This window comes from Pteropus medius, unplaced genomic scaffold (genome assembly GCF_902729225.1).
Source record: "Pteropus medius unplaced genomic scaffold, Ma_sr-lr_union100, whole genome shotgun sequence".
In the NCBI taxonomy this organism is placed as follows: Eukaryota; Metazoa; Chordata; class Mammalia; order Chiroptera; family Pteropodidae; genus Pteropus; species Pteropus medius.
This window is the reverse complement of record NW_024351730.1, coordinates 27,494,658-27,520,444: the sequence shown is the minus strand read 5'-3', so window position 1 is coordinate 27,520,444 and position 25,787 is coordinate 27,494,658. Positions and strand designations below refer to the sequence as shown.

General features: G+C 36.3%; 1 protein-coding gene across 1 annotated transcript; it reads right to left on the bottom strand.

The window, feature by feature from the left end:
- Nucleotides 1-617: 617 nt before the first annotated feature.
- FGF5 (fibroblast growth factor 5) lies at nt 618-23,767 on the bottom strand. Its single transcript, XM_039845551.1, has 3 exons — nt 23,042-23,767; nt 15,463-15,566; nt 618-3,362 (listed from the first exon to the last, which is right to left on the bottom strand). Exons 1-3 carry the CDS (start codon nt 23,397-23,399, stop codon nt 3,015-3,017), a joined length of 810 nt encoding a protein of 269 aa, XP_039701485.1. The 5' UTR covers nt 23,400-23,767; the 3' UTR covers nt 618-3,014.
- Nucleotides 23,768-25,787: the final 2,020 nt, after the last annotated feature.

Genomic DNA, 25,787 nt, shown 5'->3' with positions numbered 1-25,787 from the left:
ATTTATGGTGTTTTATTTTCAGTACATGAAATAAAAGTATCTAAGATGATATAATTACTAAATTTGGAAATAACTTTTGTTAACATAATCTTTTATCATTACCTGATTTTGAACCGCTGGGCCTCTATAACTCAGCTAAAAGAACTAAAATAATTTGTATACACTCTCAAATTAATTTCTTCAGAAGGAAGCGATGGTATATTTTGTGAAATAAATCAGTGGAATTACATCTTATTGGTAACCTCTATTTACCTCCACTAATGTTCCAAATAAAGAACATCTTAAATTAAACATAATGTAATTAAACTGAAACAGTCTAAAAATGTTTGTTGCCTAACTTCTAGGCAAATTAGGCTCTTAAATTTTGATGTAAAAGTCATCGATATTTTTATATGAACATAATCACAATTAAACAACTTTATTTGATGTTAGATGGATCCAGTTACTTTAAAAATCATCAAAAACTACATCATAAACAAGGACCTTCTTAGAAAGTTATAGATATTAGTAAGGAGTTATATTTTACCTGTTTTCTATACACGATGAGTTCATTCAATTCATTAATTTAGTTAACTATGCTTCAGTGAGTTATAATTAAAAGTAATTGTGCATGGCCACTAAACTAAAGTATAAAGATAAGTATAATTTAAAAGTTTTTTTTTTGTTTTTTTTTTTTTTTAGCTTGGCTTTACATTTTGAAATTAATGAGTCTTGACTTGTATAATATTTATTTGGTAGCTATCTTACTTTAACCTTCATATACTTATCAAATCAAACTAGGAGTACAAGGTAAGCTATTATTTTTTAGATAACAAACTACCATCAGCATTAGCCTAATGCAACATGTGCATTAATTTAATTCATTGTTAATCATCATTAATATCATCTTTTCCTTGCCCATTTAGGACCATGTGTCTACTATTCTCCTGCTTTACAACTCTAATTTTTTACATGTACTGAGAACTTAATATACAGTTCACAATTCTTGACAATATATTAGAATAAACGGGAGGATTAATTTTAGCTTTATACCGTGCACATAAGGTGATATGCCAGTTGGATAAGAGTTGGACATATCTTTGTTCGCAAAATTTCATTGTTTCATTTAATCCAGGAGAATTTTAACATAAAGTTTGAAATTTTCATAGCATTTTATTTTACATTTTTAAAAATTGTGCATTAAAAGCGGAGATGTTTAATCAGATTATTGGTTTTATAGTAAAACACTATACTAGAGTATACACATGACGTTTTAATTGGTGGATAGATTTTGTATATAATTATATATTATGCATAAAATATATGTGTATAGTTTGTTTCCATTAAAACAAAAAAATCCGCTTAAGTGGTAGTAAATTTAATTTCGACAAGTTTCCACTTTGTGTTTGTGGACCAAAATAAACTATGCTTTAAAAAAAAGTTTGTCAGTATTCTCTAAAAGGAAAAAAACGTGCTTAAACAGAAATCACAAACATTTTGTGAACTCCTCCTATTCCTATGAAAGACATAATTCTAAACATTAGCTATACCTTTTTTATTGCCACATTTCCAAAGATAAACCCTTGTATTTCATAGAACTTCATAAAAATGATTACCTAAGAAAATAAATACATTATGTAAATTCTCTTAAGTAAAATTTTCTGTGATTTATGCTCAACATTCAGTATTTGGCTTGACCATTACATGCCATTTTCAGCTCATCAAATTCTCAAATTAATTTCCCATATCACATGGCCAGCTTTTTAAAAATATACATCAGAAAGTTTCCTTATAAAAGGGCAGATCTATTCACTGGAATGGTTTCCATTTGGATAGACAACTCAAAGGGTGTTCTACTGAGTAGTAAGAATATTTTTGACAATGAGACTCAACATAGATAACTGTTACACGATTCATCTCCTTCAATTCTCCATGTTCCTCTGGTAAGTGGGTTGCTTCCCGTGGATCTATACAGTGGAGATAACAGAGGGTGATAGAAGAGGTATTTTAAGTACTCCAGTTTCATAGTGTGTGCTTGATGGACAGAATAAAATTTCTTCCAGCTGTTCAAGAATGAGGGCAGGGGCTAGATAAAAGGAGAAATGAAATCAAGGCAGAATTAGATCTCAATAAGTGTTGCAAACTTAGTGTATCTGTACGTCTAATCCTCTTCCTTATCTCCAACTTTTAATTCTGTCAAAAAAGTCTTTATACTTTCTCCTTACTTCTAACTCATGATAGATCAGCCACCAAAGCATAAGATTCCACATAATTTCATGAATTTATACACACCCACACACACACACACACACACGTACACACACACATACGCACACAAATCCAAGCTGAGCCTTCAGTGTGTTGAAGGGAATTTAAAGATTTTAAGATGTGGAACCAAACTTACATTATCTGAGGTATGTTAAAAAAATATATATATAACAAAAATTAAAAGTGCAATGAATAAGAAAAATGAAAAAGGAATCCACATGTTACAATTGGGCTATAAACACATTTATAATTCATAAATTGCATTAAAATGGTTGTTTATGTTATATTAATTAAAATAATAAAAGTAAGAAAATATGCTCAATGCAGAGGTACTTTTAAAAAAACAAAAAAACAAAAAAATGAAAGTTAATAAAATATTTTATCTGCATTAAAATATTCTCTGGAAACCAAAAATAAAAATGTATCATGTATGTTCTTTCAAGTTGATCTGTAAAAGTCAGAAAAATACATAGTCCATGCTGTTTAACTTTTTGAAAATACAGAGTCCTTGTATGCACTACACATAAAGCAAAAAGCTTTATGTCTTACTGAACTGAAGCAGTGTGCTTTCTATGTTGTACAAAGAATTCCTGTTCAGTTCCTATCGGAAAACATTTTTGTTTCAGTCACACTGAAACAAACGACCTGACTTCACTACACTGTAGTAGAGCTGAAGCTGTGTCCAAAAATTTTTCTTCAGAGCTGTAAAGACACCTATTGAAACTCCTGAGGAGAAAGTGTGGTTTCTCACAAGGCCGAAATGAACATTATCCAAAACGAAACTTGAGTCTGTATTTCACTGTGTTGGGATTTTTCCGGGGTGCAGAAAGGGGAACCTTTGGCTTGATAGGATTGGGTGGCTTTTTCTTCTCAGGAACAGTAACAGTGAAAGAAAGTTCTGGCTGCTCCGACTGCTTGAATCTTGGCAGGAAGTGGGTAGAGATGTGCTGGGGTTTCACCCGAGGGCTGCAGCCTCTCTTAGCTTTCCCTCTTTTGTTCAGGGCCACATACCACTCCCGTCCCGTTTTCTCAGTTCTGTGTATTGCTGAGGCATAAGTATTATAGCTGTTTTCTTGAAATCGTTCCCTGAATTTACAGTCATCTGTAAATTTGGCCTAGGGGGGAAAAAGAAGAAATTGAAGTAGTAATAATATTTTCAGCATATACTAAAATGAGATCTTGTACTCTAAAGAAAATCCAAGAATTCTTTCACCCCCTGCCCTCCTACAACATTCTTTTCTAAAAAATATTTGCTTATTTTAAAGTCGCTTTAAAATTACTATTTTCATTTCTATATTCCTACCTTATTCATCTTTATGATGGTGATTTCTGTTTACTATGTACTTAGTGAAATAATATTAGTGTGTGTAAAAATGATACATAAACTCTTTAATATATTTAAATCTGTTACTGTTTTTAAATTACTTAGAAATATGTAGTTAAAAAATAACTTTTAACATGTTTTTTTCACTTCACAAGCCAACAAGAAAATAATTAGAACTGTATTACTAAGAAACATTTGTCTAAAAAACATGAATTTGTGTTCAGAGAAAAGGGGTCATATTATTCCTTTGAAACAAGAATATATTTTTCAGTGTGATTCATGGTGCTGAGAGAGGGGTAGCATATGGCCCTATTAATTTTTCATGTGTTAGAATTCTTAGGAAAAAAAATATCTTCACATGGTGATACAGGAGAGTATATTTGATGGCAAGGAGAAAAATTATTTTCTGGAGTCACTAACAACACTTCAGCCAAATATCAATCTTTCTCACTCTCTCTCTCTTACATACAGGCACACAGAGACACAGACACACACGTAAAATATCTGTCCTTGACATGCTCATGGAAGAGGAGAAAAAGCAGCCAAGTAGACACCCATCGCGGTGCAGCTTGATATATGAATTATGACAGCGGTATGCAAAGGGTACAATGACAGTGTAGAGGAAGAGAATCTAAGAGGATGGAAGTGGCTAGTGAGGCAGGTACATGAGAAAAGATTTTCAGGGAATGGGGTGGGAAGAGTGTGTTCACAGGTCAGCATGACACTACTATGAGTAATTCAGTGTGACTTCCACTTAAGATGCATGGAAGAAGGAACCAGAGATGAGGCTGACAAAGTAGGCCAGGACATGCTCTAAAAAGGCTTAGTTGAGGAAATTGAAGGAATTGAAGGGATCTGGTATGGGGGAAGAGAGCCTGAGGATGGGATCAGACAGACATTCGATCAATTACCAATTCTGCCAATTGAGGTCTTAGCTTTAGGCTCCTTATATCTACAATTCTCCCATGCATAGGGCTATTGTGACAATCAAAATCTTTTTCTAGGGAAAAGATCTGTAGTTTTCAAATACAAAATTCTATAACACCCAAAGCATTAGAATTCCAATCCCGGACCAGACCCTCTGGTTTCACAGTTTCAGTAAGCACCATTTGTATAAAATTTCTCAGTTTGAAATACCAAATATTTTGATGCCCATATATATAAAAACACTAATTTTATATACAGTAAGTCTTCACTTAACATTGTCAACAGGGTCTTGGACAATGCGAATTTAAACAAAAGGACACATAATGAAACCAATTTCACACTATAGGCTAATTGACATTAACAAGAATTAAGTTCTTATGGTATATTTCTCATCACAAAAACATGACCAAACTTTTAAATAAAGACCAAAAACACTTCTAATATGAAACGTAGGAAGAAATGTGGGCTATATAGATATTTAAGAAAGATGAATTAAAACAGGAAAATTCCTTTCCAACCCTACTTATTCTAGTTCAGAGAGTGGCTGGAGCCCATCCCGGAAGCTCAGGGCATAAGGTGGGATCTCACCCTGGACAGGACGCCCTTCCATTGCAGGGTGAACTCACACCCACATTCACACTCAGACTGGGACAATGTAGACATGCCAATTCACATCATTTGCACATCTTTTGGATGTGGGGGGAAAATAGAGTACCTGGAGCCAACCCATGTAGTCATGGGAAGAACATGCAAACTCTACAGGCAGTGGCCCCAGCCAGGGATCAATTTTTTTCCTCATCAACATTATAACGAAATGGCATTGAACAAAATGATGTTATTTGAAGACATGCTGTATTTATTTTCTTTATTAGACCAAGAGGTTCTGTACTGGAATTAAAAGTTCTTGCTTTTTCTAATAATGCCAAGCTTTTCTTCGCAGTACAAATCACAACACTATAATCTGAAAGTCTAAAACTGCAAGACAATCTACACTGACCTGTTGATGTGGACACATGGAACTTTTGACTTGTGCAAAGTACTGATAATTACAGAAGACAACCAATTTCAGAGCATTTCCAACAGCACGTTTACCTTACATATGACAGTTTACCCAAGTTATTTACATTCAAGTATAGTTCCATCAATAAAGCTCTTTATTTGGGGGCTGGGAAGCTATGCATCTAGAACTTCCATAAGGTAATTCTACTGGTGATTCTCTGGATTTGATCTCTAGTAGGCTGGAAGCAGGTGTTTTAAAGAACCACCACCTATGGCTTTCTCCCATCCTGTCATAACCTACCACCCTATGTCTAGACCAAGGGTGCTATGCTGACATCATTTTAGAAGAGCACACATTTACTGCTCCTTTTTTTTTTTTTAAATTAAAAAGACTTTCTAACAAGTCAAATAAAGATTTGTCTATAGCTGCTTAGCTCTTAAAAGGACTGGGGTGCTCTTTTATGCAATTAGATAATCCCAAGGTTTTGTGTTAAAATAAAAGCTGTAGCCATCTGGAATGTTTTCTGCTACATAAAGGATAAGCATTTTAGAAAGGTGTGAGGAATTTCATTTTAAAAAAGTTGCAGGTATGTTTACCTTGCTTCAGATTTTTTTGTAAAATTGCTTTTGAAAAACAGTTATATGATACATTATACCTTGACCTGACTTCTACCGCTGTTTCACAAACCTACATTTTCCTGAAATAGAGATATAAGTGATTGCTTTATTCAATTTTGACAGGTTTAAGTGTACTGCATTATTTAACCCTTTTCCCTGACGGTGTCAAAGAAAATAAAGAAAAAAGTCATTATTTTTATTGATGTGGCACACGCGTGCACACACACACACACACACACGCACACACACACACACACACCCTACAGAGAATTAAACCTATAGTAATTCCACCTTAGAGTCTTCACATGAGTGAAATCCCACTGACTCTACCCTCTCAAATTATCCCATTTAAAATTTTTTTCTTTCCTTCTCAAGATTCATGTTCTAAAGTTTTTTCTTAAGATGAAAAATAGCTGTTTAGGCTCAAGATTTTTCAAGGGTTACCTGTCACACCAGGAAGAAATGTTCAGAATCTGAGGACCCACTCACTACCTGCAGTCTCTCAGTCATTCTAAATCCCTCATTAGGACAGGAGTAAAGGCGGTCAGACTGTTTTGGCTTTCTTAATTGACTCCTAATTTAATGTTTTGTCTGAAATGTTCATCTAGCTACGATGGAACAGAACCATTTGAAGCAAACATTTCAGTAAGTTTTTTTTCATCAAGAGATATAGTTTCTTCTTGAGGGATCAACTGTTCCTGTCAGTATCTTGGCGGTGTTCAGACAAGATGGTGACCCTGTGCAGTGCATCTCTGTCCCTAATATCATGCATGAAGCATCTTTACAGCAGAGTCATTAAGCAGCAGAGATCTTAGCTACAGGAATTTAAATATATATACATTTACAATCATGTAATTTGGGATAATAAAATTTCCAGGCTATTTTTAATTTTTAAAATTTCCTTTGAATTCTAAGAAGTCCTTTAGCAAAATACATACTTTCAAAATACTAGAACTGTATTACTTCCCTAAAAAAAGTGAAGTTGATATAAAGAATTTTTTCAGCAATTAAGCTGCAAAGTAGGGAGGCGAATCGAATTTCAAATAAGCTATTGAAATTAGGAACTCCCACCCCATCACCTCCTTGCCCTACCATCATCGGCCACTACAACAAAACTAATCATTAAAATGTTTGTAAAGCACTCCATCTATGTTTCAAATTCATTTTTTCATGAATTTATTCAACAGATGTTTATTGATTATATCACATGCCAGGCACTGTACTAGTTGTCAGTTTTACAATGAAAAACAAAATAGACGTGGTCCTGCTCATATTCTTTGTTGACTTAAATTATCTATGTTTTTCTCTTTAATTTCTCCTGGATCTTGCAAGTGTTAAAAGAAGTTACATTCAATGGACTATTACTCAGCCATAAAAAAATGAAATCTTGCCATTTGCGACAACATGAATATAGCTAGGGCGTACAATCTTAGGTGAAATAAATTGGACAGAGAAAGACAAATACTGTATGATTGCATTTATATGTGGAATCTAAGAAACGAAGCAAATGAACAAACAAAAAAAAACAGAAACAAACCCCCAGAGAACAAATTGATGGTTTTCGGCGGGAAATGGGGTGGAAGGTTGGGTGAAAAAGGGAAAGAGGATTAAGAATTACAAACATCCAGTTATAAAATAAATCATGGGGATGTAATATACAGAGTAGGGGATAGTTATTAATATCGTAATAATGATGTATGGTGTCAGGGGGTACTAGACTTATTGTGGAGATAGACACTTTGTAAGATATATATGTAGAATCGTTATGCTGTACACTGGGAAATAATATAATAGTGTATGTCAACTGTAATTAAAAATAAATTGAAAAGATAATTAGATAGGAAAAAAAGTTACCTCGACAAGTCATAATTGCAGAATTAAAATGAAATGTTCAAAACAGCTAATTTCTATGTAATTTCATATAGTCCTAATGGTCAAAACAAGTAAAGCTTAAACCAATTAAAATATTTTTGCTCGAATATCTAAATTATTCAGGGGAGGGGAAACATGATGGTGTTAAGGGAAACAAGAACTTTTGGATTAGAAAGATAGTTTGCCTTGATTGTACTCATCTCTTCACACGGTGAAAACTTTCTAAACTCTAACATAGTTTTGTTCCTTAGTAAATATTATATTGTATGATAATTGAGGATCTTATAATGAATGAGTTGAGAGTATGCAAGCAAGTACCAATTTTCATTACGTGCAACTATAGAAGTAAATATGCATTCTATAAAAATGGTATAGAGAGAGGAGTGACTCTGGACCGTCATCAATATAAACCTTGGTGTTTGCTGAGTATTTAGTCAATTTTAATTCTTTATTTCACTTTGTTTTTTTGATTTGGCTCTTTCCCTTAAACCTTATAAAATTAAGAAATAATTAACCAAATGTAAATAATTAAAATGTTTTTTATAAGCTGTAAGATTATTAAATAATTAAAATATTATAGACTGTAATAAAAACAATTACAGAAAAATTGTGCTCTAAGCAAAGTTTCCTTGTGTGTGCACCTCTACTTCTCATTCCCTTTTATCCTTTAAGTGCTTCTTGGTTCCCATTCCTACTCCCGCCAGTGGGGTTGCCCCTGTCAGGTGCCCTTAGCCTGGGCTGTTTTGTATGGCTGTGCAGGATGTTCTCTGCACAAAGGCACCCACCTTTGGCGGTAAGTAAAGGCTGAAAGCTAGAGTGCCCCAGAACAGGACAGCATTCACCCAGAGAGGCCCTGTTTTACTCTTTACTATAGTATAAGTCTCATATGGGTCAGCTGTAGCCATACCATGCATCTCCAGGTCATGGCCATATTTTCTGCTTGGCCCTGGCCATCCATCCATTCTATAATCAGTTCTTCATACTGAGCAACCAAGGAAACATTAGAGTTGGTTTAATAACAAATCAACTTGAGGTCATGTAGTGAAAAATACCAACCACAGGATTTCTCCTATGAATTTCATGAACTGACTTAAAATTACTCAGGGAGCTTGTTCATAATGCAGATTCTCCGGCCCTATCTCCAGAGATTGTGTTTTAGTAAGTCTGAGATGAGACCCTTGATTTGCATTTTTAACCAGCATCCCATGTGATTTTGATGCAGGTGAGGTGAGGACCATATTTAGAGAAACATAAGGTAGTTTTCTTTCTGATGCTTTTAATTACTCAATAAAGCTGGGCTGTTGAGGACTACAATTGCCAAGTGTTTCATATATATTATTTAATTCTTACAATAATTCCATGACTATTAGGATGTTATTATCTGATTTTCCTGTCAGAGAAGTAAAGAAAATGATTCATCTAAAGTCCCATATTTATCAAGTGCCAGGGTAGGCCTGTGACTTAAATCTCAGATCTGATTCCTAGATTCTAACTATCTCCATAACACCATACCATCTGAGGGCATCTCTTGGAGTTCTATATAGCTCCACTGCCATGAAGTTGCTCCATGTTAAAAAACTGATGAAAAACAAGTGCCACTCCCCAAACCATCAGAGAAATATAACACCATCTTTTGCTTTAGACTGAAATGGACCTCTGAAGTTATAAGTCACTTCATCACTCCCAGATTTCCTCAATAAAATAAGCCCTCTAACCAAATTTAAGTACTGTGAAATTAAGGGAAAACTGGTATTTACTATAAATGCAGAGTCTCAAACCCATTTTCGAGCCTGAATTACTGCACATTCGATTTTACTATGCAAATGGAAAGCTCTTCAAGAGCAAGAGAAGTTTCTATTCAAGTGCCTTTAAGGAGCTCACGGTTTAGAAGAGTGGGGTGCTTAATAAGTTATTTTTTAATGATGATGATAACTATTACTCAAGCCTCCACTTCCTTTGTTAACATGCCCAGCTCTAGGGGCTACCCACTCCTCCTCACTGTGCCCCTAGCACAGGAAGTCCTGTCCAGAATCTCATTCCTGGCAAGCTAGCTGGCTCCCTCTGAAACCAGGAAAGAAGGACGTTGTAGTCCTTGCTTAGGGCTGATCAAGCACACATTCCATGCCTATTTCATAAACTCTGCAATTTGCTTTCCTTCCAAACATGATCCCCTAAAACCCTGAGAAACAAAAATAATTCCACCACATAAGTCTCTCTGGATCTTTAAATAAGCTGAAGTTTTTTCCCAATAGGCAATGAGCTATCATGCACACTTTATTAAAAGACATGATAACCTCTTTTTCTGGGATTTACATTTTGGGGGAGGGAAAATACAAGATGCACAATAGGGCTCTGGAAGAATTATGAGATTATGACCATAGGAAATCTTTGCCTCTTTAAGAGATTGAGTCTGGGGATTTTGCTTTCAAATTAGGTTTCTTGGAAAAAGGAAAACTCAGGACATAAGGGGGCTACTGTGTGCAGGAAAAGTTTGGACCCAAAGAGAAAAAAAGGTCAATGATAAATAAGATTTGGGCTGGTCTAAATATCTGAGGGGTCCCAGCTGCCTGACCCCAAAGTGAAAAGCCTTCTAAGAGAAGAGATTGGGAATCATCAAACAGCTGCCTGCGAGCAAATTCATTTTTTTAAAAAACAATAAATGCTGAATACTTTCCAGGCACCATCCTAAGTATTTTATATGCACTATCTCATTTAAAATGCTCAACTATCCCAATAGATTGTTACTTTAAGTTTCTTACTTTTAGAGCTGATAAAACCAAGAAATAGAAAGATTAAGTAACATGACACAGTTTAACTTAAGTAGGATGACACAATCTAACTGCGATCTTAACCACCACACTCAAACCTTTCATTCTACATCTGAACCCATCTCAGAGAATGCAGAAAGGCTCACTATGAGACTTTCAGTAAAGAAAACAAATCCGAGGAGAGAGCAGAAACAGATTGAGGAGGGATCAGGAACAGACAGGCAGGCAGAGAGATAGAGACAGAAAGAGAAAGGTGTTCAGTTTTACAAGGAGCCCCAGCTTGCGAATGAGTTAAAGAAGAGGTCCTAAGGAGGGCTCTGACTAACTCTTGATTCTTGAGGAAGTAGTTATCTATTCCTACTCTAATGATTGCCAATGCATTTTGAGATCATACACTTTCATTCTTGTAAAGAATGCTGAAAAAACCTGCATGGCAGGAATTTGGTTATCTTGTATATTTAGAGTATCCTAGTGGGATTTTAAAGAGAGCTGCATGTAGATTAGTGTGAGTACGTAGATTGAATGAGTGCAAGGAGCAGTGCAAACTGAGATGGTTGGAGTTCAAAGAAAACTTCTTACCGACTTAAATTTAGCACACAAAGTAAATCAGCACAAATCTTGCCTAAGTCTAACCATTCTGGGCTGATATTTCTGTTTACCTTCTTTGTGTCCACTGATGATGAAGTATTTTCTAAATGAAAATTCTCTGCGAACAAAACATCTTTTCTGTTGTTTATTCAATGGAGTGATTTTTTCTGTTTTTAAGTTCATCTTGACAAGAGTTTCCTATGCAAGTCATCATCACATTAAATGACCAACATTTGTAAAACTCTGACAACTTCTGCAGCAGACACATCTCCTTTCTAGATTTTAAAATCAAGTATTGCAGATACAGAAGTAGATAGGGAAAAAACAATTTCAAAAAAAGCTCGAAATGAGAGAGGAAGAGAGATGAGGAAGGGGCACGGAAGTAAGCAAAATATTCTAAGGATAAACTACAGTATTTATTCTTTAAAATGTAATATGAAAAGTATTATTAAACCATGCAATTATTAATTCCCATAAAATAATAGGTGAAAACAATGTAATGAGTTCCAAACAAAACAAATCTTTCAAGCTAACTTTTACCTACCAAGCATTAGAGCATTCAAAGAGAAAAACAGAGAATTTAAAAAGGATATAGTTCTGGTTTAATCACTTCTTAACCATGTTAACTTAGGAAAAATTTTAACATTTCTGAGACTCTTTCTCACCTAACTATGTAATGAGATAATGTGAGTGAAAGCTTTCAAAGAACTATGCAAATGCATTATCTCTGTCTAGTAATACTCCAATTTCTACTATAAAAACCAAGATGAAAAATCTACAATTATCTGTGAATATTTCTCATTACAGAATGGGTTTACTTTCCACAGAACTATATAAATACTTTACATTTTCTTCAGTTCTCTTTCATTTTGTGGATAAAATCCTAAAGATACTACTTATTAATTTTTAATTTTTTCCAGTTTTATTGAGATATAATTGGCATCAAACATTGTGTGAGTTTAAAATGTGCAACGTGATGATTTTCTATATACAGTAGGTCCTCAAATACCATTGTACCCTTCAATATCATTCTATTATAATGTCGATGAGGGGAAGAAAATGTATTCTTGGCCAGGAATGTCTGTGTGGAGTTTGTAAGTACTCTCCATGTCTGTATGGATTTGCTCTGGGGAGTCCAGGTGCCCGCATCTCAAAAATGTGCATGTGAGGTGAACTGGCATGTCTACATTGTCCCAGTCTGAGTATAGATGTGGGTGCGAGTGCACTCTGCAAGGAAGGCTGTCCTATTCATAGTGGGAAACTGCCTGGTGCCCTGAGCTGTCAAGATGGGCTCCGACAGCCCTTGACTCTGAACTGGAATAAACAGTTGGAAAAGAATTCTCTTACTTGTTTTTATCAAGCTTTCTTAAATACCTGTAGAGCTCACATTTCTTTCCCTATTTAAAGAGAATAAGGATTAAATATTAGAAGTGTTTTGGGTCTTTATTTAGAAGTTTGGTGATGTTTCTGTAATGAGAAATATACCTGAGGAACTTAACTTGTGTTTATATCAATTACCTTATGGTTGCACTGGTTTCCTTACCAATGTAGTTTTGCTTCAAGTCAGTTCCTGAGATGTTAAGTGAGGACTAAATATGTGTTTGTGTGTGTATAATATGTAATAAATAATATGCATATATATATCTCAAAATGATTATAGAGATACTCCTTAAATGCCTCTGCATAATTATTTAAAGCAAATCACAAATTACATATTTTATCCTAAAAGTATGAATTTTTAGCCTTTTTAGCGATGACGCAATTTTGTAAAACAACTAAATCAAATACTATAATTATATTTAAAGTTACAAGAACAATTTTTCAACATTTTAAATAGAAGCTGATAACAGGAAAGAAAGCACATAGGCATAAAACTGATAATTGCTAGGATTAATACTATTTCTAAATTCAATGTCCTTAAAAAATAAATCACTATAATTTAATTAGGTTTCCATCTAGACAAAAAGTGCTAATAAAAGCTCTGATAGAAGAAAGTGGGCTTCGACAATTGGTTTAAAAAGAATGCACATAATCACAGGGCTTAATTTTTTTATCTACAATTCAGCTCAAAGTCAACAGAATGACTTGTATATCAAAGAGCTTCAGTGAGTGACAAGAGCAAGACTTGCTTTGTACTGTTTAAAAGTCATTATTCCATGAAATAACTTTAGCCTGCCAAGATGAGAGAGAATAACAGATGCTGTTTTTGCATTATCTGCATTATTTCAGCCAGCCATCTTTAGACATTTGGGTCAAATTTCTGGAAATTTGTTACTTGCTTTTGACAGAGGAATCATGTATCCTAACCTCTGAGTCTGACCTTTCTAACTGGCATCCATTTGTAATACTTCGCTTTCTGTGGCAATTATCCTTAAGCTGGCCCGAGTTTAATCTGTTTTTTTTTGTTGTTGTTGTATGTATTAGGGTATGAATCAAATGTTTAAAAAATTAAGATTTTTCACTCAAACAAACCAACCAATAAGAGAAAGTTCTTTTACATGCACCACATATTATTACAACTTTGGTTTTGAAGGTGTTTCAATCTTTTTACAACCTCGAAGTTGACTGAGGTAAAGTTATTCTGTGTAAATGTGTTTGATCATTGTTTCTATTCCATATGTAGATTTTTCAAAATCAAATTTTTAATAAAATGATGTGTCCTACTTTTCCAAAGCTATGTAGAAATTTACCTCTTAAAACAATTTTAAAAATTATTTTAAGACTATTATAATATTCCTAAATTATAGCTTGTTAGACTATAACAACCAGCTCAGAAAATTAAATAGGTAAATATTTTTATAATTCTCGCAATGAGTGATTAAAGAGGTTAACAAAGGTTTTCTATTTATCTTAATAAACTGAGATTTTAGAAGTTTGTCATATTTAGACTATCATATAATGATAAGTAATATTTGTTAAGCACTTAAAATGTGCCAAATACTAATCTAAAAGCTTTATATATATTATCTCATTTAATCCTCAAATAACTAGAAATAGCTTGACTTCTACTACTTCCTCCAAGAGGTATTAACAAACCACCTTTAGATGCTAGAGAAAGGAAAATTGAAAGTTTTACACATTGAAACAAGTGAAATTCTCATTGAATGTTTTTAAGGTCTGTAAAGTAGAAATTATAATTAGTAAGTTTTGGTTGGTTGCATTTATTTAAAACTTCTTATATACTTCAAAAACTGAAAAAGTGATGTTTCCCTAATTCACTTAAAAATAATTAAAGAGAATAAGGATTAAAAGACTAGCATTAAGAAAGATTTGCTTTTTAAAGTGATTTAACATGACAAAGCTTAGCATATTACAGAAAAAGTACAAATCACTTTTAAATGCTGTACATATGTACTAATACAAATTAACAGAATCTGTGAGTAGGAAAACTAAGCTAAACATATTTTATTATCTTTAAAATGTGTTAATGCTTCCCAAGTAATTAGCATTTTCAGAACAAAGCATATAAATCTATAATTTATAAATTGATTACACAATGTATAAATGATCTGGAGAAAAGTTTATGAGTGCAAAATTAGTCTTTGTAGTTTCAAGAAATTTTTTGATGCACCAAAAATATAAAATAAGAATTCCGTAAATGGATCAGATAAGATTTCTCTATGAAAGGTCAAAGTCTTCTTGTTATTCGTCCCTTTATGCTTATTAATATGAAAATATTACTTAGACCCAATTTTTGACATTATGAAAAGCTTGTAAAATTAAATAAGAACCCAATCAAGTGACACAAACACACAAGCACCATAACTATGTAAATTGAAAGTGTTATGTAATATATTATTTCCATAACATTTCTTCTCACTTGGGCCACATTTAAGAAATAAATAATGGCAATCAATTTAAGAATTTTATTTTCAAATATACTTATCCTTAAAATATTTTGGTGGACTTTATCTTTTCAAATAAATAAAATATCTAAATGATCCCTTACAAAAAACACAATTCTCTTGGTTAAATATACATATAATTTTATAAAAACCAAAAACATTAAGTTCTCTGGGCAAATTGTGCTATCTACGAATTTAGAAATTCACTTCATTCCATTTTACAAATGTAAAATCACGATAATACCTTTAACAAATATAAAGTTGTTCTACTTACACTTGCATGGAGTTTTCCTTTTTTTGACATCGCTAAAAATTTGTTGCTGAAAACTCCTCGTATTCCTACAATCCCCTGAGACACAGCAAATATTTCCAAAATACCTAGGATGACAGAAATCACAGAATAAACACAGACTCCGCTATACACTATCGTGAAGAATTAATTTTCTACATAAATTCTTTCTAGACTTTATTACTGTGATTTTTAAAAAAGTATTTAGCATTTTTATTTTTTTGTGATTTTCATTATGTAAAAAAAAGGCTAGCACTCAAGTGTTCATTTAAAGTAAAATATTTCAAGATTCAAAATTGTAGTTACGTTTCATTAGTAATTCTTTTTTTCTTACAAATGATGTGACTTTTAGTAAACAATGTTTGACAATAGAATCTTTTTAAGTTCTAAAAGATTTGAAAGAACTTTTAAAAATATTTTTAAAAATAATTCTCATGCTTGATTTTTCTATCAGAGATAATGCACTACTTTTAATATTAAAGAACATAAAGTTTGTACTCAAGACTAATATAAACCATTGAAAGCCTTGAAAATAACTTATTTACATAAAAGAAATCCCTCTTCTCAAATGATCATAATTATAAAAGTACAAATCAATAGATACCATACTTTAGTGAGTAGCTCATTTAAAGATTACACATAACATGATACTAAAAGCATTATAAATAATTTGGGATTATTGGCTCAACGAAGTGTTTAATGGATTATGGTTTGAGACATCTTGCATTTTGAATGACTTCTGTGGGGGAAAAAAAATGAGATCAGTTATTACATTATTACTTATATTTGGTATTTCATAGTTAATATTACCAAGTCAAAATCCCTGTCTCCTATAATAATTTGAAAGCCACATCCATTGGGTCAAGAGAATCACACATCAGTTCACAGAATATTTTAAGAAATGAAACTCGGCCTGTATATAATTGGAGTCCCTGACTATCAAAAATTCATGTTACATGAACACAAGAAAAGCATAGTACTTTTTGTTAATTGCCTACAGCAAATTGCAATAAAAAAAAAAAAGAAAAAGAGAGCTAAAAAAAAGGCCTGTCCTAGGAAGAAAGGAAGGAAGGAAACAAAGACGGGAGGGACAAGGGGAAAATATCTCAACATTGTAATTCATAATATTTTGGGCACAGATGTTTGCATATTTTAATAGGACTCTGCTGAATAGAGAAATTTACCTGACTTCCTTGAAATAGCAATCTCCCCCTGGAGTATTTAAAGTACATACAAAATTATTCCACTTAGAAAAAAATTAGTGCACTGTGAATACTCATATATATGATATGTATAAATACATATATATGAATATCTTTGAGCACTTAAGTTGCATACTATGAACTACCTATAACTGCAGCAAATATTGCCACTTATTTATTGAAGTTGATTTCTTAAAAATATTTGATCAGAAAGTTTATAGAGGGGAAAGGAGTAACAGAACTATCATTTTTGTTGTGTGTTCTTTGCCCAGAATAAATAAAACACATCTCAAGAAAACTATAGCTACCAATTTATTAGTGGACTTTTCTTTAAAAGAGAAAAGAGAAAAAAAAATACTGAAAAGGAAAAAGAAAAAAGCCCTGAAAACTGCTTTTAGAAAGAAAATACTAAAAAGAAACTGTTGTCTCATAAATTCATTTGTAAAATGTTTTTAAAATGCTATTTACAGTAGATTTTGCAATGCAAATTACTTGACTGTGGTGAACATCCAAAGATTTAGAAGCATTATCATTTTATCAGATAGTAACAAAGCACACAGAATTTTTCGTAAAGTTAAATGCACTACAGGATGTAACATGTTTAATATTATTAATAAAGCATGAATTTTAAAATCTGACAAAAGTTATATTTCTACCAAAGTACAGAATGATACTGAGAACAGCATTAAGAATTTTTGGTATTTGGGTGATGAGGGATGTAACTGTGAATACTGTGTAAATGTGTGAAAAAGCAAGACAGGGAGACCATGAGAAATTGCCCACGTGTGGAATGATAGCTACAAAAGAGAGTATGGAGTTCCTAGAAAAGGAGACTTGGTTGTTTGTTTCCCCCAATTTACCCGTATACTACATTGTTAGAGGTTTTTTAACTTCATTCTCTAGAAAATTACCTGGTTTTGTAAATATTAATTTATGTATATTAGTGAAAAATACACATGGCAACATAAAAGATAAAATTCTCATTAAGTATATGTGTTTACATGCTAACATTTAAGAGGCCAAAACAAAACGGCACTATAATTGTTAGTGGGAACACTGCTTTGCCTATGTAAACTATTGGTTTGTGACAACTAACATACTATTTTTAAGAAAAACCCATTTTCATCCACTTAACTTGTTTCCTAACACACTGTACATTCTGCATGTATACATGTTATATAAAATTTGCATTGTAATGAATTTTACATATGGAGAAGATGAAATAATATATGTAAAAGTGCTATTTTATGACATGCTTCATGGTTTCTTTTCTTATTAAGTTCTATTATAAAAAAATGATAGATTGCCTGAGAATGAAAGGATTTTATCTTTTTAAGAAAATTATATTTAAATGAAAGCTTAAAAATATACCTTTATATATAATTCTATTTAAAATTACAAAGAATACAGGGAAAGAAATGAGATTGGATGAAATTATTGTTTTTTTCACACAGGTAACTTTGGTATGATCTAAATCTTAATGTAATTATGGCATAATATTGTGAATGCTGTTGAGATCAGAACTTGCAAAGTAATTTTACAATATCTTTTTCTTTCTACAAGCCCCACAATTCAACCTCCTGCCCTCCCAATTGTTCACTATGCTTTTACTATCCCAAATCTCGATAACTCACTAAAGATGCTACATGTACAAACAAATGTTCATTAACTTATACATATATAAATCCCAAGAAACATTTTTCTAAAACTTTTTTTTTCAATTTCAGTAATTTTCTAACTGTTATTAGGAGTCAGAAATAATAAATTTGATGGAATATACAATTTACATTGTAGATGCCAAGATGGTGTCCTTAAGCAAAATTGTGAAAGGCCAAGTGTGTCTCACAGATCATGGGTAGTCAATGAACGCTCGACAAATTGGATTGTTTCTTTGACCTTCTCACTACTCTCTTTCCCTTTTCAGGACACCCCATATGCACATGTCTGTAGACACATGTTTTAGTACTCTCCTGCTATTCTGGCCCTCTCCTGCTTTGGGAGTGGGGTAAGGAGAGATGATCAGATGATCGAATTAATTCACATTAAAGTGCTAGTGACATGTGTTATTTTCCTTGGGGTGTTCACATTTAAGTGGATCAAAAGAAAAGGGCAATGCTCACAGGAGGAATTCTCTCTTGGTGGAATTTTGGGGTTGATATCTAGGTTGAAAGAGGCAAGCACTTGATGTCTCAGATTATACACACACTGTTTGATCCACTTACTTACAAACATGAGACTGCATTACAAAGTAAGTTTATTTTAGTTAGAAAATATATACCTAGATTTCTTACTTCGTCCCTTCCAAATTGTTTGAAACAGTAGGACTCTATTAATGATGGCTGATATAATTACGTAGACTTCTCCCTTTTCTCTTTCCCTAATGAATGAAACACAGTTATTTAATGTATGCAGAAGCTTTCAACAGCCCATCTGAAAATCCTCAAAGAAAAATAATCTAAAACTGAAGTTTCTCTCCTTGCAATCATACAGCAACAGATATGCTGTATCATTACCAAATCTGAGTCTTAAAATACCCAATCTTCATTGATTAAATTAGTAGCATAAATTTTCCACTTGAGTTTTTCAATATAGTAGATACAGATTCTGGTTTATCTAGGTTTGGGGGACTATATAAAGATTGATTCTACATGACACAAAAAATGCTAGCGAATTCAGATTTTGAAAAATCAGTAAAATTGAGGGTTTGATTTAGCCAAAATATATGATTGGAATTTTTATATTTTATGTAAACACTTTGGCTTTGTGTAGCCATAGCCTTAATCTTTTGCTTCCTAAATTGACAACTACTTAATTGCCTATTCTTCAATGACCCAAAGTAAGTCAGTAGAAGCATTGTATTGAAACTAACTTGAAAACATAAAAATTAAAGCAAAGCCTTGGTTTCTATTCAATAGTTGGATTTCAGCATCTATCTTGTACATCTTTCTTCAGACTTTCCTAGAATTTCCCCATAAGAGTTTATGCACAATGAGCTTGTTTCTTTTGTCTGTCTTCAAAACTTGGGATATATATTGTATAAGAGAAGCTAAGAATATATGAAGTAGTACACCTTAACTAAACAAATTATGTTTCAAAACTCTATGGTCAGAGTACTTCTAATGGTGAAACTAAAAAATATATATTACAATTTGCAAAACTTTAAATGTCAAGTGATAGTTGGGAAACATATGAATACAAATATTACAAAAATTATTGAGTTTAAGAGAGCCTGTTAGAATGCAGTTTCATGGCAAAGTTTTGACTTTTCTGAAATAGCAAACTGTGACCAAAAATGTTTTCTATCATTGCTCCTTCAGACAGTAGATGATGAATTAAAACTCCGATGCATCATCTATGGTTCTCTATGATCCCTCACTATTTTTGTGAGAGGTAGACAAATTTTTCCTCATATACCCTAACTAACAGTTCATGACCAACACCTTAGTTTACACATGTGTCAGGAAACCACAGTGCTGTGCCTTCAAAAAGGTATGTGAACATCTGTAATTAGCAGGCTTCTGTTTCTCTTTCACAGCTACTTAAGGACAGAGATTCATTTTAAACTTTGGAATTACATGCTATCCTATTAAATATGATATATTCCATAAAATTCTTCATAGATCAATGCTAACAAAATGTTATAAAGTAGTATTCAACACTCCAGATATCACAAAGAAGAAAATCACAATGATTTAAACACTTAAGTTATAGTTTCTTTCTGAGAAGAACCTATGGAAGACAAAAACAAAAAATCTCTCAACTAACCCCAAAGTACAAAAACATCAAGTTTGGTGAGGTACGTACCTACGTTGGCTGCATGAATAAATGAATGAATGAATAAATGATCGCAAGCCATGTGAAACATACAGACTAAACTGAAAGGCTATTGTAAACTGGAATGAATTAGGAAAGTGTTAAATTAAAGAAGTGCTTTTAGGCATTGTTTAAGAAACACTCCTGTTCTTTCATAGACATCTTTCAAAGTGGATTTTAAAATAAATTGTACCTTGGAAATAACATATTGGTCAATGTCTTCTTTAGCTGAGTGTATTCTTTGTAGAGCTGTTCTTATTTTTCTTCCTACCTTTTCTACAACTGCCCTTTGGCAAGGCCAAAGCTGCAAAATATCTTGGTCTACATGGTTTCTTCGACGAGAAGAAGGTGAATATCTTGGTAATGAGTCTGGTTTTCAGAGATCCCTACCACACTGAAAAACATTGCAGTCACATTCTTTTACTCCCCTGGGATCCAAACTGCTGCTTGATACGTGCTAACTTTGGGTCTTCCCTTGGGAACACAGAAGTTATCTTCTGTTGGTACTAATTTTCTGGATAAACTACAAGAAGAACAAAATAGAAGTTTTTATGTAAGAGAAAAAGAGGACAGATTCCTAGAAGTGAGAAGTGTCTGATGGAGTAAAGAGTTGGGTGAGACAAAACGCGAAGGACAAGTGGAGATTCTGATATAGACATAACTCTCACTACCCCTGAAATCTCAGAAAAATTTCTCTTCACCATAACAGACCTTGCCCTTTATCGCTGAAGATGGTGAGCTGTTTAATAAGAGCACAATGAATCTTAAAATATAAAAACAGGTTTCTCTAAGAAGCGCTTGGAAGGTCCTGGGACTCGCTGGGGCGTATATGGAGGGCCTTTCTCCCGGGACCGCTTCACCACGTGCAACACAGCCAGCTGGAGCTACACAGCCCGCTGGAGCTACACAGCCCGCTGGAGCTGCACAGCCCGGAATGACTATTCAGGGGCAGGGGGCGGGTGTGGACCCGCTACTCTTCCGGCACGAACCGCCTGATCTTCCTCACCCTGCCTCCTGAATCCTCGGGAGGAAGCTTCCTAGCCGGCCACCCCACAGATGTGGGCACCTCCAACCCCGCTTCAGAGGCGGCTGCTGTGGCGCCAGCTCCTCTGGAGCTTGGTTAAGAAAAAGTCCAATGGCCCGTGGGGTCGTTGGTTTGAGACCGAGCAAGTTACCAGCTTCAGTTTCCTCATCCTTAAACAAGAAATTTAGACACTCAACAAATTAAGTGAGCGATTTCTGTGGGCCAGGCTGTGCTCTAGGCAGAAGGAAAGCAATAGTGGCCAAAACAATAAAACTTACAGAAGGTGGAGATTGAAGTACACCTAGGAGCGACCAGGCTCACACTCCAGAGCCGCGTGACCGCTCGCAGCCCCGTCTCCTGGCCACGTTTCTGCTCTCGCTGGTATCTCGGAGGCCCGCACTGTGGTTCTATCTGTTGGACTAACCCCGCTGGAAGAGCGATCTGGCCCTATCCAGGAAAAGCTCCGCAGAGATCGTCCCAGTCCCGCACACAACCCCAACCCCAAAACATCTCTCCCCTCAGCTGCCTAGAGGCAATGAGGAAGCAAAGGAGCAGCAGTGATGGTCTGGATGGAAGAGATGAGAAAAGGAGAGAAAGAGAGAAAGCTAAAGAGGCAACTCAGAAAATTTAAAACTTGGCTTTAAAAACAAATCTACACAATTTGCACCTGTATCGAATTAAACCTTCTGAAATTTCTTCTAAAATAAAGAACTTTCCTCTCATTGTCCTTGGGGACCAAAGGCTGGCCACTCTTCTTAACAAGGTGTTGTCTTGGTCTCAATATACCAAACGTTGCTAAACTCAACTTTAGAGTTAACAATTCGAATGTCCATCACGTCTCCCTCTCTAAACATGTCCAGTCTTCCAGATCACTGACTTCTTCCAGGCAGTGGATGTCTGGTCTCCCCTAGAATATTCATATATATTTTATATGCATATGATGTGTGAATATGTAATATATGCGTGTGATATATATGTAATATATATTATATATGTAACATATGTAATATATATACGTAACATATCTATAAAATTCGGGGGCTTATGGTGGCAGTTTGGGGGTATGTGAAATTTGATTCTTCTAATAAAAATAACTTCAGTTATGGTCAGAAAAAAAAGGGATGCATTTTGATGCCTAATGAACAATGCTAGCCTAATAATCAGAAGCAGAAAGTAAACAGAAACTAAATGAGGAGAAAGAGATTTTTGTTTTTTCTCCAGACACAGATTGGAGACTCCTCTTTGGGACCAGGGCAAACTGAAAACACGCTGCCTGTCTGTGCACCCGCCTCCGGGTAGCCTACACTTCAGGGATCGCCATTCTTCGTACCCACGAGAGGGGTGCGTGTGCGCGCGCCATGTAGACGCATCTCCACCCAACTCGCTCGACTGTTTCTAGGGCCAGCTGGGTCCCAGTAGCCAGGGCTTCGGAAGGTGCGCCGGTGGCCCAAGGAATAACCGGTTGTCCCTCCCCCGTCTCCTGCCGCCGCTTAGGACGGGTTTTGCAGGAGAGCTAGCAACTTACTTAACATACTGGCTTCGTGGGAGCCATTGACTTTGCCATCTGGGTAGATCTGCAGATGGAAACCGATGCCCACTCTGCAGTAGAGGCTGCCGGTCCGGCGCCCCGAGGGGGTCCACTGGAAACTGCTCTGCTCCAAGCCGCTTCCTTGGCTGCCCAGAGAAGCCGAGGGAGAGGAGGAAGCAGAGGAAGAAGAGGAAGACGTCGTGGTACTGCTGCTTCGGCGGCTGCTGGAGCCTCCCGGGTTTCTATCAGTGGCAGAGGGTCCGGATTGCCCTTTGGGGGCGAGGCGCTTCTCCCCGTGAGCCCAGGCGCTGAGGATCAGGTGGCTGAGAAAGAGGAGGAGGAAGGACAGGCTCATTCTTCCAGCCGCGGGGGTCCTAAGTGCATCTTGTAGGGCTGGTTCTGGGCTCTATAGCCCCCGTGCGGCTGCGTGCCTCTGGCGCTGCCCACCTTGCCGCACCGGGTGGACATAGCCTCGGGGAAGAGAGAGGGAGAGGGGGAGAGAGAGAGAGGCCACCGGAACGGATCTCGGCGCTGGCACTGGGATATTTATAACGCCAGTGATCTCACTGCTCTGTGCACGCCTGCGAAGCTTCCCCTCACCCGCTGCTTTGTGTACTATCTGGCCGGTGCGGGGAGGGAGCCCGGCGGTCCCCGGGGCGGGGGTGTGCAGGAGGGAGGGGATGGGAGAGAGAGAGGGGGAGGAGAAGCCGGGCGGAGAGGAGCTGCACCCCGACTCCGGGCGCGCGCATACCAGGATCACGCACCCCAGCCGTTCTCAAAAGCCACACGGCCACCCTCCGACTACAGCCAACGCCGCGCGGAATTCAGCTACGCGAGAGCAGCTGAGTCCTCCAGGGGCAGCGACGAAAATGGGGCGGTGAGGGGGGGCTGTTTAAAATGTGGAAGTGAGTTCTCGTTCTCTCAGCCTCTGCCATACACACGCCTGCGTCCCAGCAAAGCGCTCTTGCCTACTCGGGACTCAATGTCTAGGTTCCCTTCCCTGTGCCCAGCAGAACCCGCTTTCACAACCTAGGCCCTGGGGAATCCCTAGGGAATTGCATCCCACCAGAGATCCCACCGCTTCAAGTGCTACAGAGGGGAACCTAGCGAGGATTCGCAGCCCAACTTGGGAAGGCTTTGGTGTGTCCGGGTTGGGAAAGAAGGCTTTTTTGTTGTTGTTGTGGTGATGGTGGTGGTGGTGGTGGTGGTGGCTGTTACTGATTTATTAAAGAGCTAAGGAATGAGTTTATTCAGCGTTTAGAGAGCCACCCTGAGCAATTATGCCACGACTAGAGCTGCTTTCCTGTCGGAAACTCTTGGTCGCGCTAAACATTATGCCGAATTTTTTTTTTTTTTTTACTTCTGGGAAGCTCTCGGTCTGTGTCCCGGAGAGTGAGCGCACACATTCAGAGCCAGGCAAGAGGGGCAGGGACTGGGCACCCGCGCATGTGACTGACTGTCCAGTTGTCTTCTCTCGCCCCAGGATCCCCTTGGCAGGAAGGATTAGCTAACAGCTCGCTTCAGCTTACTCAGAGCTGCCATTGACTGAAGGGGCCGACCTCGATGAATGATTAATGATGCGCGTGCTGAATTTCAGGAAACCTGAGAACAGAGAATTTCCATGTATGCAATGCCCCTACTGTCATCTGAGAAATATACCTGATTCGCATTCTTGGAATATTTCTGTCCGAAAACATATTTGAAGCTTTAAACTGCACTCTGATACATTATTCATTGGTCATTTTAATGAAAAGGCTGTGATTTTGACCGATAAGGTCAATTAGCAGTACAAGCCAAGGTTGGTGCTAAGATACGGCCTTATCCATTATTGAGTACCCACTTAAGGATTCCTGTCCTCATAATGAAAAGCATATAAAAAGCATGTAGGTTTTTCAGGATTGGAAATCTTCCATGGCTAGATTACATAACATCTAGGCAGCTGTAAAACAGAAAGACATCTGGACAACTTAGTGAAGCCACCCTGAGGAAAAAAGGACACATCACACATAGATGTGCATAGTCTAAGCACAATATCCCTAACACACTATCTCAGGGGCTGTTCTGGGCTGAATACCCTTTCTCTTCTCAGTGTTCTAGGCTCAAGCTCTATGCTTCTGACTTGCATAGAGAGTAGGCAGACTCTTACAGGCAATCCTGAAAGTAAGCACACAATGAATACAGACACTTGGTTCCTCAGAAGGTCCACTTGACCTCTTTCCAGGGTGAATAATTGTGAGATGCTGAGCCTGGGCACTGCACTTTCTGCAAGTGATACCCTTGGGTCCGTGACAAAGCTGTCAGGGTTTTAAGGCCCAATGGTGCTGCTAGATGCCATCAGTAAGTTCTCCTGCATGTCATACAGTCTATCACCCATGCCTCACATGACAAAGAATTTCCAGGACAAATACAATTATTTGTTTCTCTGCCTCTTCTTTCCTAGGAGCCTACTGAAAGAGCAGGAGAATGGATCCTGCCCCAGACTCACTATTGCCTCCTCCCCAAATCTGGGAGACGGGAGACCACTCTGGGGGAGCTTCTGGAGCTGATTAGGCCTCTCGTCATTTCTTCTTTGTTTCAGCTTCCCAAGACTCACCCCCACTGAAATAACCCTCTTATATCCCTCTGATCCCCTGCAAGATTCTACTTGGGGGTTAAACTTCTGTCTAGGACCCAGGAAGGCCAAGACACCTGCTTGGGCTTTAGTCCATCTCAGCCTGGAGGGTGGCAAAGTGCACTCTGACCT